General features: G+C 51.3%; 1 protein-coding gene across 1 annotated transcript in view; it reads right to left on the bottom strand.

Moving 5' to 3' along the window:
- CACNA1I (calcium voltage-gated channel subunit alpha1 I) overlaps positions 1-19,202 on the bottom strand; it is a gene marked incomplete at both ends in the record, with an annotated part of 102,512 nt that overhangs the window by 64,826 nt on the left and 18,484 nt on the right. The window contains one exon of the mRNA XM_082849693.1: positions 17,829-17,962. Coding sequence (XP_082705819.1) covers positions 17,829-17,962 — 134 coding nt within the window. The remainder of the gene's footprint in view (positions 1-17,828; positions 17,963-19,202) is intronic.

Raw genomic sequence — 19,202 nt, 5'->3', positions numbered from 1 at the left:
AGTTTCTCCACACCTGTGTCCATGATGAACCAGGCCAGTCTAGGCGCTGACTCAGACCGGCCCCTACCCTCAGGCGTCCGCACTCAGGCAGCGGAGAGACCGAAAAGCAAAGACAGCACTGGAGCCCTCACCACTGCCTCAGTTCTCATCCTCGGGGCCTCACCAAACAGGTCCCCCTCCCCTTCCAGTCTGCCTCCTCCAGGAGGCCTCCCCAGATCTCCAGGTGAGGCAGATCTCCGGTGTCCCCTCTATAGTTTCCTGCACGTCCGTCAGATCCTTCCTGCTCAGTTGCTTCTTGCCCCCCGTATCCCCCTCTGAAAGACAGGTTCCAGGGGCCTGCAGCCCCAGCCTGACCCCAGACATCCCAGTCACCGGACCTGGGCCCCCCACCCTGAGACTCCGGCACTGCCGCCAGCTCCACCTGTCGCCGCCATCAGCGGGAAGTGAAGGCTTTTCCTACACACCATGCAAACCTGTCCAACTGTTGCGGAGCCATCGCCCCCTCCCGCTGCTTGAAGAGTAATTGAGTGAAAGCTCTGTCTCCCTGAAATGCCTCCATCCATCTCCCGGCTTTCTGGGGCACAGGCTCCGGCTCCCATGCTTGTGTGCTCTCTCTCTCCTTTTTCACACACACACACACACACACACACACACACACACAAATGCAACACAGAATCAAACGCCTGCACACAACCATTGGTGCGCACACACGTACACACTCACTCCTTGGACACCCTCAGCCACACTCACTCCTACCAGGGCCCAAATTCAGATGAAGGGACATGACAAAAAAAAGTGACAGAGACCTAAGAACTGGAGACAGAGACCAGGGGTCCCGAGGAGGGGGCAGGAGGGGAGTCAGTGGGGGCAGCAGCCAGGCAGAGAGGGTGAGGGCTGAGGCACCCAGGGGTAGTGGGTGATCTGGGAAGGGGGCGCCGAAGGCGTGGGGCAGCGTAAGGATTCCGCGCGTGGGTGAGCCACGCCGTCATGTTCGTATTTGGTGGAAAGAGCTCTCCAGGCAGCCAGGGAGATGTGTGTGATACAGGCACTGCGGGGGCAGCACACACGGGCACACAAACAGGCTCTCACACTGGCGCGCACACGCGCATGCGCGCACGCACACACACACACCAGGCCTAGGAGAGCCACCCCATGGCAGGCAGCCCCTCCCCCAGGCCCCAGCCTCTCAAACACAGACCCTCTTCCTTCTCTGCCTGGTTCTCTCCCTCCTGCCAGTGGGCTCGCTTTATGCTTTGCTGGGTGTGCTGGAGGTGGGAGATCCCAGCCCACGCCAGACTGAACCCACCCAGGTACTGCGTCCCAGGAGCCCCTGAGCACACCTGCCGAGACCCAGCAAATCCCAGCCCAGGGTATCTTCCCATCCTGTGACGTCTCACCACAGAGATAAACAGGTGCCTCACAGACGATGGGTAGACAGAAAAGCGAATAGTTTGTGAGGGCCTCTTGTGTGTGTTACCAGCGTTAGCCTGCTCGAGCCCCCTCTACATTTCTCAGATCCCACATCATCCCTCTCTCTGCTGCCCTGGACCAGGCCGGGCCCACGGCTACAAGCCACACCAGGGCCTGCCTGCTGCAGGAGCCCTCAGGACACTCCTGCCTGGTCCCTGACTCTCCCGCCCCACTCAGCCACATGGGCTCTGTGCCCCTCCATCCCCCCTCAAGGAACCCATAGCCCACCGTCTGGGGCTACTGGTTCTTAATTAGGTTGGGGGCACCCACCATGGCCCCTGCCCCAGGATAGGCTGGGAGGCAAGAATGGGAAACTACAGATGCGCTGTGTAGTCAGGTCCCGTGGTGAGGATTCAGGTTCACCTTCCTTTCTCTAAAATAAGTGGGGCGGGGGGCCGGCCTCTGGGTCCTGAGTGAGATACAACTTATGGCTGGGTGTCACCGAGGCCCACAGTTACCCAGTGTTAGTAAGCTTTAGGGTCTGAACGCCTCCTAGACCCCACCTTATGGGAGGCTGATCTGACTCTTGTCCCCATCTCTGAAGGGGACGAAGCAGCCACAGCCTGACAGACCCAGAGCGACACAGTGACCCAGTCCCTTCCCTTCACCTCTGACCTGATCCTCTACTACAAAAATTCCCCTGAGAATTAATCAGCCCTCAGGGTCCCCACTGAAAAGCCCTCAAGAGAAATTTCTGGGAGAATTTAGTGTCAAGATCTTAGCTCTGAGCTTCCTGGCAGTTGAGTCAAAAAGAGAAATGTGATGAGTCACTAAGTTCTCAGCAGCAGGAACGGTCTTGGCTTTGGGGAGTTTTGTTTGTTTGGTTGGTTTTTGGCTGCACCACGCGGCTGGCAGGATCTCAGTTCCTAAACGTTTCTCCCAGGTCCTAACTCTCTCTTCTATACTTCATGAACCTATCTGGGTGGCAGGGGAGGGTGTCCTGCTGCAGCCGCATCTCCCATCTGGGGGAGCGAGACCAGCTGTAAATACTTTCGGTGATAAAGAGCAAATAGGGGCTTCCCTGGTGGCGCAGTGGTTGAGAGTCCGCCTTACGATGCAGGGGACACGGGTTCGTGCCCCGGTCCGGGAAGATCCCACATGCCGCGGAGCGGCTGGGCCCGTGAGCCATGGCCGCTGAGCCTGCACGTCCGGAGCCTGTGCTCCGCAACGGGAGAGGCCACAGCAGTGAGAGGCCCGCGTACCAGAAGAAAAAGAAAAAAAAAAAAGAGCAAGGAGCAGGTGCGCAGTGAGGAATCCAGTAGTTCTCGTTCCCTGAGAGGAAGAGGATAGAAAGCTGGACATTGGACAAGGCCGGGGAGAGAGGGGCTGAGCGAGTAGCCGGGAGGTAGGAACTGCAGGTTTAAGTCTCTGCCCTGGGATCACGCTGTCCTGACAGTGACCGTGCACCGACAAGCCCAACACCGGACAGTCGCTGACAGCTCCAGCACCCAGCCCTCTCTGCTGACAGCTGCAGCAGCCCCCTGCTTCCTCTCCACACGGCCCATCCTCCGTTAGTCCAAACCTCCTAAAACTCGAATCTAGGGACTTCCTTGGTGGTGCACTGGTTAAGAATCCGCCTGCCAATCCAGGGGACACAGATTCGAGCCCTGGTCCTGGAAGATCCCACATGCCGCGGAGCAACTAAGCCCGTGCACCACAACTACTGAGCCCAAGCTCTAGAGCCCGCGAGCCACAACTACTGAAGCCCACGTGCTCTAGAGCCCGTGCTCCACAAGAGAAGCCACCACAATGAGAAGCCCACGCACCACAATGAAGAGTAGCCCCCGCTCGCCACAACTAGAGAAAGCCCGCGCGCAGCAATGAAGACCCAACGCAGCCAAAAAAAACCCTCGAATCTAGCTGTGTCACTCCTGGCCTTAAACCCTCAATGGCTCCCCATTGCCCTTCAAGGCCCTGCAGTCTGGCCTCGGCCCCCTCCCCCCACCCCTTGCCCCTACTCCATGCACCTCGGGCACCAGGCCAGGCCCGCCGAGCTCAGCAAACACGCGATTCTCTGCCCCCCTTTGCTTTGCGCGTTGCCTGTTCTCGCTCTCATCCTTCAAGACGCCCTCCTCCATGAAGCCCTGCTCACGCCCTCCCTGCACGGCAGGCTGAATCCAACCCTCTCTGCTCTGGCTCCTTCCACACTCTGTTCACACCTCCTGTCTAGCTTGGGTTCCCCCAAAGCAGACTCAGCCAGGGGCTTGGGAGCAGCCGCTTATTCGGGGGGTGATCCCAGGAGGCACAGAGAGAGAGAGCAGAGAGGGAACAGCCAGCGAGGGGCTGGTCATGGGCAGGTTACCCTGCAACTGGGCCGCAGTCCCAGCAGGGGCCCCGATGGGCTGTGTGCCTCAGACGTGGACCGGCGAGGGCGGGGCTGCAGCATTAGCCATCGCCTGATCGGCTGGATGCTGGATGCTGGCCGGCTCCTCTCTCCTCAGACGCACCCCGCTCCAGCCCCGCCACGCAGAGCCCGCGCCCCGGGAATCTATGCAGCATGAAGAACGCCTGTGACAGAAGCAGCCACCTTCCACCTCCTTCCTCCTCCTCCCCGCTGGATGAAAGCTAAGGGAGCATCCCCCACCTCCAAAAAAAAAAGAGGGTGAAGAGGGCCGCTCTGCGGGTGAATAACCACCCGGCTGACTTCCCTTAGGCCCCAAGTAAGACATCACTTGCCGGAGCGAGAAATTAACCCTAATTACACAGTTACTTTATGGTGCAGCATCAGTGCTAAAAGTCTAAAAACAAAATCAACAAAAACCCCCACTGCCTCCTGCCAGCTCCCAAGTGCCTAATTAGGTAAGTAATTTTGCTTTAAAGCGAGCACTTTCGTCCTGACATCACCCCAGGAGGAGGCTGACTGCACCCAGCTCCCGGGTGGCATGTCATCTGGAGAGAGGGGCTCGGATGTGGCCGTGCTGAGGTGGGGACCGTGCCAGGGTGGGCAGGCAGGGCGGACATCTGCTCTCCAGGGCCCTCCCCATGGATTCCTGCTGAGAGGCCACCCTGCCCCACTGCCAGCTCCCCTGGCTCCCGGGACAGGCCCGGAGACCCAGGCCTGGTCGACCAGTGGACAACCATTCCCCGGCCACCACGACTGGCTCAGGATGGGCCATGAGGGGCAGCCAGTCCTTGAGCTGGGACTGCAGGGAAGAGGTGCTCTTCCTGGCTAAGCCACCGCCAGGAAACCCGGAGGCACTAATGACCATCTTGCCTCCGTGGTGGCCCGAGAGTTTTGCCAACACAAAGGAAGGCTGAGGCCAGAACTGGAGAGAAGCAGGATCCTGACCATACGGTTCGAGCACTCCCTGCAGCTGCACCCGGATCCAAGAGCTGCCCTCTATTCTTCCCAGGCACGTGAGCCAGGACCTGCCCTTTGGGCCTTGGGGGTCATTTGAGTTGGGTTTCTGTCACTGGCAACTCAGAGTCCTGCTGATTCAGAGGGGTTTCTAGAGCACTCGCCATGTGCCAAGCACTTCACACCCCTTCCCACGGTGGGATGACGGTGCCCAATGCAGATGAGGAAGCTGAGGCTCAGACAGAACCCAGGTCACCCAGCTGAGTAGTGGGGGACCCAAGAGCTCTGCATGACCCCTCCCCACCTCATCAGTCATCAGGCCAGGCGTGAGCACCTCCCACAGCTGGCCAGGTGGCCAGTAAGTACCAGTAAACTGGATCAGCAGCACGTGGAGTGGAGCCAACAGCCATGGGGCACTGCTGCCCCATGGTTAGAGCATCGAGCCTGGATTCCGATCCCAGCTCTGCTGCTAGCGCACCATGTGACCTTGGGCAGGTCACTGAATTGACCTCATGGGGGTGTGGGGAGGGTGAAATGCGTTCACATATGGGTTCAGTGCCTGGGACAGGGCCTGGCACAAGAAAGAGCCAGCTATTATTATATCACAGCCTCATTTGCTGCTTCGGTTCACACTGGCCCACGAGTCACATGATGCCTGCTTAAACCCCTCCCTAGATCCCACCTCCTGCCGGGGAAAGCCCAGGCAGGAAGGGCCTCCGGAAGTTCTCTGACCGTGACCCCAGCACTGCCCACCGTTTGCCCTGCAGTCCAGAGACACCCACCATCTCAGTTTCCCAGAGTGCACCATGCTGTTTCCAGCTGACACGCCTTGTCACTCGCCAGTCCCTCTACCTGGAGTGCCCTTCCCGGCTGTCCAGATCCCACCCCCAGGCAGAACTGAACTCTCCTGCTCTGTGGCCCACTGTGCCTCTACTAGGGCAGCTCTGGCCCTGAGGGGTGCTGTCGTTGCCCCTGTTCCTCAGGGGCCAGCTCAGAGTCCTAGCCGAGTCCCCAGCCCCCTGCCCAGGGCCTGGCTTGGAGGCGGCTCCCTTGCCAGCTTGTCAAACAAATAACCTGAGGGACAAGATCAGAAAAGAAAAAAAAAAGAAGCTTGGAGCTGACAAGAAGCACCATAAAATGACTGAGACTTAACATATTTCCAGGAAATACCCCTCCCAGGAGATGATTCTTATGTGTTGCTGATAAAAATAGGGTGTTTCCTCAATCTTTACAAGGGACCCACAGGGGCTTTCTTAAAATGTAACGTAAGATGTAGCTAATGGAAAGGAAGCTGAGATGCTGGAACTGGCAGATCATCTGTCAGGAGGCAGTTCTGTGATGACTCAGGCTTGTGTTGCTTGATAACTAGACCACCAGCCTATGCTACTGTGCTGGTACCCAGCACGTAGTAGATGTTCAGTGGAGGGAGAGAGGAAGGAAATAATGGAAAGAGAGAATTAGGGAGTGATAACATTAACCCTTGACTTTGGCCAGCGTGTGATGATTTATGGGTCATTTTTACGCATATATCCTCACACGAATCCTATGAGACCAGAAGAACAGGGTTTCTTTAGCCCCTGGACAAAGAAACTGATGCACTGAAACCAACTCAGGCCAAGTTCAGAGTAAAGGGGGAACTGGGGACCACAAAGGAATTTGGGGACCTCAGCAGTAGGAGACCCTGGACCATCTCTCGACAAGGCTCCACTCAGGTGACAACACTCCAGTGACTTTATCTCTGGGTAGAATTGCCAGATACACACAGGATGCCCAGTTAAGTCTGAACTCCAGGCAAACAACGATATATGATTTTTTAGCATACATCCCAGATACGCCTCCCGCAAAATTCAGCTCCCTTACTCCAGGGTAGTCTTGGCACCACGGTAGTTGGGCGCAGCTGCTGGAAACCAGACAGAGATTCTTTCGGCTCTGCCACAGCTTGAGGGAAAGGTCCCTCTTCCGAGACTCACCCCACATCCTTCTGAGAGTCCTCCAGGGGAGACCAGCTAGAATATTTTGGCCTCTGAAAAGGTAAAACCCTTCGTATTGTGAGTGAGCGTGGGCTCTGGGGACGATTCTACCTGAGCACATCCCAGATCCGGTCCATACGGGCTGTGTGACCTGAGGCAGGCTGTTAATCTCTCTGAGCCTCCATTTCCCCATCTGGGAAATGAGGTTAACAACCCCAAGTTCTCTGGACTGTGGGGATGTAAGAGAGCCCAGCCTAGTCAGGAAACTTTAGTTCTGGTAACCTACCTAAGCAGCAGTGGCTTGTGCCTACCTAGAGCACCCTTCTCTGCTTGCAGGGTAACAGTCCTGGGATTTTCCAAGTCCATCCTCCCCACTCTTAGGCCACGTGGTATGAGAGACGTCGACCCACACCCAGCGCCAGGGGATGGGTCTTGACCTAGGTCTGGCCAATCAGAGTGCGGCCGCATTTAGGCTACCGTGATTGGTTCAGGGATCCAAGCCAAGGAGGCTCTGTTCCGCCCTCGTTGGAGTGGCTGAGAAAGCAAAGGTGTCTTTCTGTTGAACCAGAGGGAGGAGGCTGGGCACTCAGGGCTGTCCGCCGCCATCCCCCCACTGAGAGGAAAGCTGCCAGGGATGGAGGTCAACACAGAGGAATGAGAAGAGCTGTGAGACGGGAGGACACGCTGCCTGGTGACATCTTTCAGGATTCTGGATTAAGCGTGCCCTGAAGTCAGAGACCCCTCGACTTTCAGTAAAGGAGATGATAAACTCCCTTAAACAAGGTTCGGCAGGCTCCTGTCCATATAACTGAGAGAATTCTGAATGATATATGATCGACTGGTGTCTGGCTTGTCAACCTGTAGCCTGAGAATCTCTGGTGATTTACCCCCTACCCTGCCCCCCATGACATCTAGCATCCTGTTTCCATGGAAACGGACCAGAGCAGTGATCATCACTCTTTCCCTCCCTCCCACTTTTCTCCATATGCAGATGAAAAATCATCCACACCAGGATTCTCCCTGGAACCTTCCCAGGTCCACACCCACCCAAGGGCCATTTCGGCTACAAGAAAATGACCCCAGATCCCCCAGCTCTGCAGCGACTGGACACAAAGATACAAAACAAACATGTCATGGAGCCTCTCTGCCACGATGGCTCAGGGCCAGGCTCCAGGGACTCCAGGTCAATGGCTCAGCCTCAGCCCTGCCCCACAGCATGCAGGCCTTGGAGCAGACAGACCTGTAGAGCCCAGGATAAAGCAGGGTGTAAAGTCAGCGGCAGAGCCAGGAGGATGCCCTAGGCCTGCTGGCACGTGGAGTGCTTCCCTGACCCAGAGATCACGCACACAGAGCCATGCAGGAGGGAGGCCGGCAGCAAAGGCTTCTGGAAACAGCCCAGTGGTGACTCTCTGATGCTGGTAACCACAGCGGGTCTGCTGGCGGGCATGGGCCTCTGTGGAGCTTACACAGGTTGGTAATTGACTTTAGATTTCGCAACAGATCATGTGCACCCACAGTCAGCCCAGGTGGTGCTCATGGAGACATGGTGGGGCCACCGCTTTGGCCAAGAGCAGACAAAGAAACTCAGGCCCTAGGAGAGGCGTGTGGCAGACCCGGAGAGCTGCCCACCCAATACGTATTCTCTCGTCTTCCAATCTTGCCTGGCCCCAGGGAACGATTCTTGGTTGATTTACCCAAATTCAATTATGTTTTCTATTTTCCTAGCTTCCCTTGCAGCTAAGGATGGCCATGAGATCCAGTTCTGGCCAAGCATGCTGGGACAGGGGAAGGATCCAGAAAAGAAAATGCTGTTTTCCAGATCCAAGTAGACAGGTGCGGCTGGCATAGCCCCGTCTCCCTTCATCCTTTCTGCCTTCAGTGCAGACACGATGCCCACAGCTTCAACAGCCACCTTGTGACCATGAGAGGAAGACCTGGAAAATCACAAGGACATCAGCCCCCACATCACAGAGGCATCACTGGTAACCACTGACCTCAGAACATCATGTTATGTCAGACAAAACAGCCCAGGATTTGCACAAGTCACTGTTGGTCCTATGTTCTGTTCCTTGCAGCCAAATGCATCCCTGACAAATACACCCAGCAAGTTACACAGAACCAGGATTTGGTCCCAGCCCATGGAGCCAAGCTGCCTGGATTCAACTCCTGACTCTGCTCCTTACCAGTCCATGACCTCGGGCAGGTCACTCCCTGTCCCTGTGCCTCATCTGTGAAATGGAACTGACCACAGTCCCTCCCTCGCAGAGCTGGTCTGAAGATGAAGCCAGATAATGCAGAGCATCGGGCCCAAGGTGGGCACTCAGCAAACAGTAGATGCCCTTATTTTTATCACCTGGATAATGCCTAAGAGGATTCAATTCCCTTTGCTTTTTAAAGTCCCACTGATGGGGCACTTTGGACAATAGGAACTCTCAGCAAGCAGTCACAGAGGGGACACGTCTGCCTGATCTTCCTAGAAAGCTCTAGTCCAGGGATAAGGAACAATGCTTACTGACATTTTGTTTCCCGAGAGCCTGGAAGAGTCAGGCTGGAGAAACTGTTCCCCACGCACTCTCGGGAGAAGCTGTTTCCAGGGTGGGATAGATCCTGGTCCAGCCTCTCCTTCTCCCTCCCTGGCCAAGGTGCAGAGTTCCAGACATTACTGCTATTTGTGTTAATATTATTAACGATGATAGAAAGTCTTACAAGGAGTCCCCACTGTTCCGTTGACACAGCACATCTGCTTGTCATGAGCATTAATTCAGATCCTGGACACAGATCAGTGATGGAGCCCTCCCCATGCCTCTCCCCGTTCCTGCGGCTTCCAGAAGTGGGAGTCACGCTCTCCACTTGAAGCACCTCAGTGAGGGGCTCTGTGAGGGTCAAATGAACTAGACCCACTTGCATCAGGGCCACCTGGGCATTTGCGTATAATGCAGATTCCTAGGCCCCCCATACCTGCTGGGTCTAGATCCCTTGGGTGAGGCCCAAGAATCTATATTTTAACATGTGCCCCAGTAATCCTGTCACTCTCTGAATTTTGAGGAGCACTAAGAAGGGGTACGAGGCTGAACGTATGTTTGAGGACTGGGGAGGTTGCGCCTCCCTCAGCTGCTCCATCTTCTACACCGAGGTCCTTTCCAGGATACCATCATAGTCAGAAGCTTTCAAGGGACATCAGACTCAAGGCCATTACTGTGCCCTGCACTCTTCCAAGGCGGGGCCCACACCAGCCATGCCCTTGGCAAGGGCTCTGGCTCAGCCTCATTCTGGAAAGGTCCCTACAGCCCAGCCCTAGAGCCCTGGCTCAACCCCACCACAGACACCAGTCATCAGAATTCTTGGGGAAGGTTTTAACAGACGCACCCAGGCCCCTCCCCACAGACGTCAACGGCCACTTCATGTTGTTGGTTAGGGGAGGCGGTAGTATTACCAGCTTGACGCAGCAAGGGAGATATACAGATAAAGAAAACCTCAAGTTCAACAAGAACGTCATTGAATATTTCACTGCCTCCTCATGGACTATAAGGCAGAAAAGCGTAGCTTAAACAAGACAGTGAGGTAGGTTCACCTATTACCCATGGATTAGTGGGACTTTGTCACATACTGGAAGAGAGTCTCTAGTGAGGTGCCACAGGGCTCACTGTCCTGGGCTGATCAAACACAGGAAATAAATGTAGTGAGTGACTGAATCAAGACTCCAAGATATCACTATAAGATGAAATTAATAAGAATAAATGCAAAGTTTGGTATTTGTGGTTTAAAAAAAAGATCAACTGTGTTTAATTCCAGGTTGGGAGAGACCTGGCTTGGAAAGTGAGCACGACCCAGGGGTGGTAGGTAGCACAGCCCCTCACAGGTCACCATGATCCCACATGACCCTGGGGCGAGGGCAGTCCCTTCTCTCCCCCCATAAGTCATCATTGGAAAGTTGGGGTCCTGCTCCCCAGCCAGGGACCAAGACAGCCTGGAGTATGTCCAGCAGGTGAGGCCACCCACCTGTCCTTTGACAAATGATGGGAGATGCTGGGAGACTCAGGGAGGATATGAGCCGCTTTCCAATTAGTGAAGGCTGTCATGAGTCTGCGGGGAGGCACCTGCCCACGCACTCCAGGCCCCTCTGTGTGATCAGGCCACTGCCCCCGTCTCTGGCTTCATCTCTCAGCACCCACCCATGCCCCAGATTCCTGGGCTCTGACAGACACCCTCCCCCACCCCCTGCCTGGTCAGCTCTTGCACACACCCCTCCCCACCCCGCCTCCGGCCCGGCCTCTCTTCCTCAGGAAGCCGTACACTAACCCTCCCCCGCCATCTAAATCAGGCCCCCATTCCACACCCTCATGGCCCTTCTATACTTCTTTGCAACAACATTGGTCCCAATTTCGAAGTTATTTAGAACTTTATTATCTGTTTTGTATCCATTTTCTAAATCGGGAGCTCCATGAAATCACAGCAGCATCTGTCTTGTTCCTCTCGTGTCCCCGCTGCACAGCACCTGGCGTGTAGTAGGTGCTCAATAAATGCTGATTTTGTGAATGAGTAAGTGAATGAATGGTCCCATCAGGTGGGAGCTACTGGAAGACAAATTTCAGCTTCGTGAAAGAACTTCCTAGCACATTAGGCTGTCCCAGTTTGCAATCGGCTGCCTTGTGAGTTGCCCCCAGTGGCAGCACACAAGCAGGGGCCGAATGGATGTGGAGGTGAAGGCTCTGACCTCTAAGGAACCTTCCAGTACAGGGGTACAGAACCTCCATCGCTTGAAGAGGGAGCCAGTAATTTGGGGAAGAGGAGGAGCAGGAAGGAAGAAATCAGCCTCGGGATGACAGGCCGGTTACTCGGGAAACAGGACATTTATAGCTGCAAGCTTGGGTGGGACTGGGGGGGGTGGGCGGTTGGGCTCTGGAGTCCAGGCTTGTGGCTTCCCATCCTGCCCTCTGCACCCACACCATCCCTAGGCACAAAGGACAGGAAGGACCCAGGACAGGGGTAGGTCTGGGTCACCAGAGTTCCCAGCATCCCACACGGGGCTGGTTATGACTCACAAAATGTCTTCATTGAACCCGCCCCCTAAGCCAGGACTGGCTACGTAATTTGCAGGGCCCAGTGCTAAGCGAAAACGTAGGGCCGCTTGTTCAAAACGTATTAAGAGTTTCAAAATGGTGAAAGCAGAGCATTAAAGCAAGCATGGGGCCTTAGGGGACTCCATATGCACCCAGCCCTCCCTGACTCCCAGGAGGACTCTGGCCGGTGGACCCCACCCCAAGGACCAAGAGAAGACATCAGACGGAGACCTCGCCACAGTGCTGAAGCCAGGCCAGCTCCTCACTCTGCCCAGCTTAGATCTTCCTTGTCTTTATTCATAAATATGAGCAGACGGCGAGGGGGAGTCAGTAAGCAATAGAGGAGACTCTTCAAGTCAAAAGGGCGGAGTGGGGGCACCTCCTTGGCGGTCCAATGGTTAAGAATCTGCCTTCCAACGCAGGGGATGCCGGTTCAATTCCTGGTCCGGGAAGATCCCACATGCCGCGGGGCAACTGAGCCCAAGCTCTAGAGCCCACAAGCCACAATTACTGAGCCCACGCGCCGCAACTACTGAAGCCCGTGTGCTCTGGGGCCCGTGTGCCACAACTACTGAGCCCACAGGCTGCAACTACTGAAGCCCGTGTGCCTAGAGCCCGTGCTCCGCAACAAGAGAAGCCACCGCAATGAGAAGTCTGCGCACCGCGAAGGAGAGTAGCCCCTGCTCACTGCAACTAGAGAAAGCCCGTGCACAGCAACGAAGACCCAGCACAGCCAAAATAAATAAATAAATAAATCATGCAGTACTGACTTAAAAAAAAAAAAAATGACTTCCCTGAAACAGGAGTTAAGAAAAATTATCCTAAAACATGGAGATACAGCAAAGGGAGGGCAGTATTTCTCACAATGTCATTTAGAACACTATTTAACAGACCTATCTAAGGATTATTTCATCATCTAGGGGAATATACCTTTGTTTGATTCACTCTTTACCATTAATTAACAATTTGGCTGCTGTGCAATTACATGTAAACTCAGAAATATTTGTAAGTGATTTCTGAGAGGGAAGACAGCAGAAGCAAGAAGAACTACAATCCTGCAGACTGTGGAACAAAAACCACATTCACAGAAAGACAGACAAGATGAAAAGGCAGAGGGCTATGTACCAGATGAAGGAACAAGATAAAACCCCAAAAAACAACTAAATGAAGTGGAGATAGGCAACCTTCCAGAAAAATAATTCAGAATAATGATAGTGAAGATGATCCAGGACCTCAGAAAAAGAATAGAGGCAAAGATCGAGAAGATGCAAGAAATGTTTAACAAACACCTAGAAGAATTAAAGAACAAACAAACAGAGATGAACAATACAATAACTGAAATGAAAACTACACTAGAAGGAATCAACAGCAGAATAACTGAGGCAGAAGAACGGGTAAGTGACCTGGAAGACAGAAGGTGGAATTCACTGCTGCAGAACAGAATAAAGAAAAAAGAATGAAAAGAAATGAAGACAGCCTAAGAGGCCTCTGGGACAACATTAAACGCAACAACGTTTGCATTATAGGGGTCCCAGAAGGAGAGAGAGAGAGAAAGGACGAGAGAAAATATTTGAAGAGATTATATTCAAAAACTTCCCTAACATGGAAAAGGAAATAGCCACCCAAGTCCAGGAAGCGCAGCGAGTCCCATACAGGATAAACCCAAGGAGAAACACGCCGAGACACATAGTAATCAAACTGGCAAAAATTAAAGACAAAGTATTGAAAGCAGCAAGGGAAAAACGACAAATAACATACAAGGGAACTCCCATAAGGTTAACAGCTGATTTCTCAGCAGAAACTCTACAAGCCAGAAGGGAGTGACATGATATACTTAAAGTGACGAAAGGGAAGAACCTACAACCAAGATTACTCTACCCGGAAAGGATCTCATTCAGATTCAATGGAGAAATCAACAGCTTTACAGACAAGCAGAAGCTAAGAGAATTCAGTACCACTGAACCAGCTCTACAACAAATGCTAAAGGAACTTCTCTAAGTGGGAAACACAAGAGAAGAAAAGAACCTACAAAAACAAGTCCAAAACAATTAAGAAAATGGTCATAGGAACATACATATTGATAATTACCTTAAACGTGAATGGATTAAATGCTCCAACCAAAAGACACAGGCTTGCTGAATGGATACAAAAACAAGATTCGTATATATGCTGTCTACAAGAGACCCACTTCAGACCTAGGGACACATACAGACTGAAAGTGAGGGGATGGATAAAGATATTCCATGCAAATGGAAATCAAAAGAAAGCTGGAGTAGCAATACTCATATCAGATAAAATAGACTTTAAAATAAAGAATGTTACAAGAGACAAGGAAGGACACTACATAATGATCAAGGGATCGATCCAAGAAGAAGATAAAACAATTATAAATATATATGCACCCAAAAAATATATATATATATGCACCCAACATAGTAGCACCTCAATACATAAGGCAACTGCTAGCAGCTATAAAAAAGGAAATTGACAGTAACACAATAATAGTGGGGGACTTTTAACACCTCACTTACACCAATGGACAGATCATCCAAAATGAAAATAAATAAGGAAACAGAAGCTTTAAATGACACAATAGACCAGATAGATTTAATTGATATTTATGGGACATTCCATCCAAAAACAGCAGATTACACTTTCTTCTCAAACGTGCACAGAACATTCTCCAGGATAGATCACATCTTGGGTCACAAATCAAGCCTCAGTAAATTTAAGAAAATTGAAATCATATCAAGCATCTTTTCTGGCCACAACGCTATGAGATCAGAAATGAATTACAGAGAAAAAAATGTAAAAAACACAAACACATAGAGGCTAAACAATACGTTACTAAATAACCAAGAGATCATTGAAGAAATCAAAGAGGAAATGAAAAAATACCTAGAGACAAATGACAATGAAAACACGATGATCCAAAACCTATGGGATGCAGCAAAAGCAGTTCTAAGAGGGAAGTTTATAGCTATACAAGCCTACCTCAAGAAACAAGAAAAATCTCAAATAAACAATCTAACCTTACACCTAAAGGAACTAGAGAAAGAAGAACAAACAAAACCCAAAGTTAGCAGAAGGAAAGAAATCATAAAGATCAGAGTAGACATAAATGAAATAGAAACAAAGAAAACAATAGCAAAGATCAATAAAACTAAAAGCTGGTTCTTTGAGAAGATAAACAAAATTGATAAACCATTTGCCAGACTCATCAAGAAAAAGACGGAGAGGACTCAAATCAATAAAATTAGAAACGAAAAAGGAGAAGTTACAACAGACACCGCAGAAATACAAAGCATCCTAAGAGACTGCTACAAGCAACTCTATGCCAATAAAATGGACAACCTGGAAGAATTGGACAAATTCTTAGAAAGGTATAACCTTCCAAGACTGAACCAGGAAGAAATAGAAAATATGAACAGACCAATCACAAGTAATGAAATTGAAACTGTGATTAAAAATCTTCCAACAAACAAAAGTCCAGGACCAGATAGCTTCACAGGTGAATTCTATCAAACATGTAAGTGATTTCTGCCCAATATGAAAGATAACCCCAAAGGTTATGTTTTATGACCTTATAAGGCTGTTAACCAGCTTTGATTCTAACTGCCTCTTATCCCCACATTTTTTCTCCAGTGCCTGTCTTCCTAATTCTGCTGATTACCATCCTGCTTGTTCCTCATTAATGAGTTGAATAAATCTGTGATACAGGTTCCTTCTAAGATTTCTGTGAGGGTAATTCTTTTTTAACTTTTTGGAAATTACACTTTGACTTTAGGATCAGGAAAGGACTTTTAAGAAGGCTGACTTGTATCTATAAAGAGATACGAGCGAATAATGCATCCATTAAAATAAGCTGCTCTGAAAAATAAATTCAAGAGCCAGAAGCAATCCTGGGAATTAAAAAGACACAGAGGAGAGGAACGCTTCCATTAGGGGCAGTAAATGGAGAAAAGGACATCGTTAGTGATTCAGAAGGCCGAGTCAAGGAATTCTCTCCAAGTACAGATGAAATCTGTGAGAGAAATGAGGAAAAATGCAGAGAATAGAGGAGGGAAATAACCGCTTACTGGGAATTCCAGGAGAGAGCAGAGAAGGATGGGCAATCACCAAAGAAGATACAGAAGATTTTTTTTTCTGACTTGAAGGAATACATGAGTCTTGAGTTCCAAAAGGCCCCACAGGGAGCAGTTCTTCACTTACACCTGCCCTTGTGAAATCTCTGAATTCTGAAGGTGAGAAAACCTACAAGCTTCTAGCAAGGAAAAAGCAGGCTGTCTCCCAAGAAAAAAGAACCAGATCTATGGTGGCCTCAGCTGCAATACTATGGTGTTGATTTGGCTGGTATCATGGGCAGGGTTCTGAGGGAGAAAAACTATGACACTAGAACAGTACAGACAAAAACTGCCCTTCACCCACAAAGATCAAAGGAATATATGTTCAGACAGGCAAGACTGAAAGATGACACTATCCAAACACCTTTTCTTTTTAAAAAAAACTACTTAAGGATGTCCTCCAGCCAAACCAAAATGAGAATGAAGAATTTGACAAATGGGTGACACATCTCCCAGCATAGGAATCCCAGCATTAACCTCTAGTTTGGTCTAAATCATCGCTGATAATGTGGTTGTGAAACTGAATACAGCTCTGAGGAAAGGATACTCAGAAGAGCTGCCACATTTTAAAGAACACCAGTGAGTGAACCACTGCCCTTCAGGACTCATCTGTGGAATTCAGCATATACTTGGTGATAGCAATTCCCCATCTCAGCCATGTGCCTGGCCACCCTCCCTGCCCCTTCTCAAGGGCATCACACACATATGCTGGCATGCACACATATGCAAATGTACATGCTCTCACAGATACTGACATGTGTATACATTCACACACACACTCGTGGGCCTCCAGCCTTTTTGTCTCCCCCCTTCTCACCTCTGCCATATTGACCATTACTGGGCATGATTAACACCTGCTCATCCTTCAGCTGTTATGTGTGTGTCACCTCCTCAGGCAAGTCCTCAAGCTCCCGAGCCTGCAGCCCGGCCCAGAAATGCTCTCAGAAAATCATAACATTTTCCCAGAGCTCTGGTCTCAGCGTGTGGCACGTTCACCCATGTGGCTGCTGGATGCCTCTTTCCAGACGGTAGTTGGGAAGGACAAGGCCTATGTCTGGGTTTGCCATCCTCCATACCCCACATCAAGGACAGCGCTGACACTTAGTAGGAGCTCAGTCAACGCCTGGCTGTTGGATGAATGTGTGAATGGGCCACCAGCCTGGTTTGACCCAGGAAAGCAAGGACAAGGCACAGAGCAGAGTCCAAAATGCTCCAAACAAGCTGAGTTGTCACCTGGCCTCTCTGACTGTAGCTTAAGTCTTGGCAGAAATAACCACAGTTTGGAGTCAGACAGTACTTGAGTCTGTGCTGGATCTCTGACTTGCCGAGTGATCTAGATTGATATAATAATAATAATAGCTGGGATTTCCCTGGTGGTCCAGTGGTTAAGACTCCATGCTCCCAGTGCGGGGGGCCCAGGTTCGATCCCTGGTCAGGGAACTAGAACCCACATGCCGCAACTAAAGATCCCGCATGCCTCAACTAAAGATCCTGCACGCGGCAACGGAGCTCCCATGTGCACCGCCAAATAAACAAATACATATTTTAAATAATAATAGCTAACATTTATTGGGTGTTCACTTTGATGTAGCTACTATTCATTATATTATCTCCATTTCACAGATGAGGAAACTGAGGCTTAGAGAGGTGAAGTGGCTTTCTCAAGGTCATAGTTAGTATAAAACAGACCCAGTATCAGCTGACAGTGCAGGAAGACACATGATTTACCCGAATGGGGGGGTATGAATGTCTGTCTGTCCAGGCCATTCAGGGAAGGGACATAATTCCTTTCTTTGCAGGCATCCAGGAAGGACCCAGACAATACCACACAGCTTCATCAATATTACCAAGAAGCCCCAGGGATTATTCAAATTATGTCTGGCATGTACCAGAGGCTAGGACCTACCCTGCCATGACAATGAAGAAATCCAGTCGGTTCCATGTGTCCCCAAGGTAGCACTTCTTGCCAAAAATGCCCAGGGCCACCATCTTGAGCACCATTTCCATGGCAAAGAAGACAAAGATGAAGTCATCAAAGACCTGCAGGGGCAGGAGGAAGGGAAGAAGCAAGGGACAGCATGAGGCGCTGGAGCAGGACCCAGGGTCAGAGCCATGCTGCCAGGTGGGAACATGGGCACAGACACGAGGGGCCAGGGAAAGACCTGGAAACTTCTCCTAGGCAGGGAGAGAACCTCAGAGATCCTCATCCAATGGAGTCATTTCACAGATGAGGAGACTGAGGCCCAGAATGGGGAATGAGCTTGCCCAGCGTCATCCAACCCACTCTCTTTGTTCCCTAAACGCAAGTGTAATGACAAGGGACCCAGATGGGAGTGGGGCAAAGGGAGTCTACCTGATAATCGCCATGCCCTGGGCTAGACACTTGACCTCTTCGATTCTCACAATGACCCCATGAATGCTCCCATTTTACAGATGAGGAAACTGGAGGCCAGATTGTTTTAAGTGACTTGCCACGGGTCACACAGCAGTGAATGGCAGACCAGAAATGACACTCGGGTCTATCTGACTCCAAAACCTACATGGAAGGAGCTTTCTCAAGACAGGCCTGACACCCCAGTGGGCACAGGTCTCAGTGCTGCCTTCTTCCGCTCAGAAAGGAGGCTCCCAGTATGTCCCCAGTCATGGGCTCAGGTGAGTGTATATTTCCTGAGGACGGGGCCTGGGTGGAATTCCTCTTCCCAAGATCAATGAGGGCTACAGTCAATTCAACAAATGGGTGCCCACCTTCTGTGGGCAGCACACAGGCTGGGTGCTGGGGACACAGAGGCGAGTGCTCGGTAAACTCACCACCTGGTAGGGAAGCCAGCCTAGTATCCACCGAGGCTAACTGGTTCTCACTCCACCCAGGGCCCTGGGGCTCGCTGAGGAGCATGTTACCCACTTGGACCCCAGACCCACCCCAGAGATTCTAATTCTGCCGGTTTGGGATGGGTCAGGGGTCTGGATCTTTGACCAGTGCCCCAAGGGAACCTGAGGCTTTGGGCTGCTTGGAAACCACTGAGTCCTGTGCGAACACAGGAAGCAGAGGGCAATTCCTCCCAGGAGGAATCTGACTTTCTCAGGGAGACAGAATTGGATGTTTACACATCTGTAAAATGGGTATAAACCTAACACCCTGCACTATGGGTATACATGTGCCACAGGGACCAAACGTCAGGCTTCCACCTGGAACTATGGGTGTACGTGTGCCACAGGGACCAAACGTCAGGCCTTCATCTGGAACCTCGGTGAGATGAGAACAGGAGAGGTCCAGGAGGCC

Source organism: Leucopleurus acutus (genome assembly GCF_964270905.1).
Source record: "Leucopleurus acutus genome assembly, chromosome: 11".
Classification (NCBI taxonomy): domain Eukaryota; kingdom Metazoa; phylum Chordata; class Mammalia; order Artiodactyla; family Delphinidae; genus Leucopleurus; species Leucopleurus acutus.
This window is presented reverse-complemented; position numbering and strand designations above follow the sequence as displayed.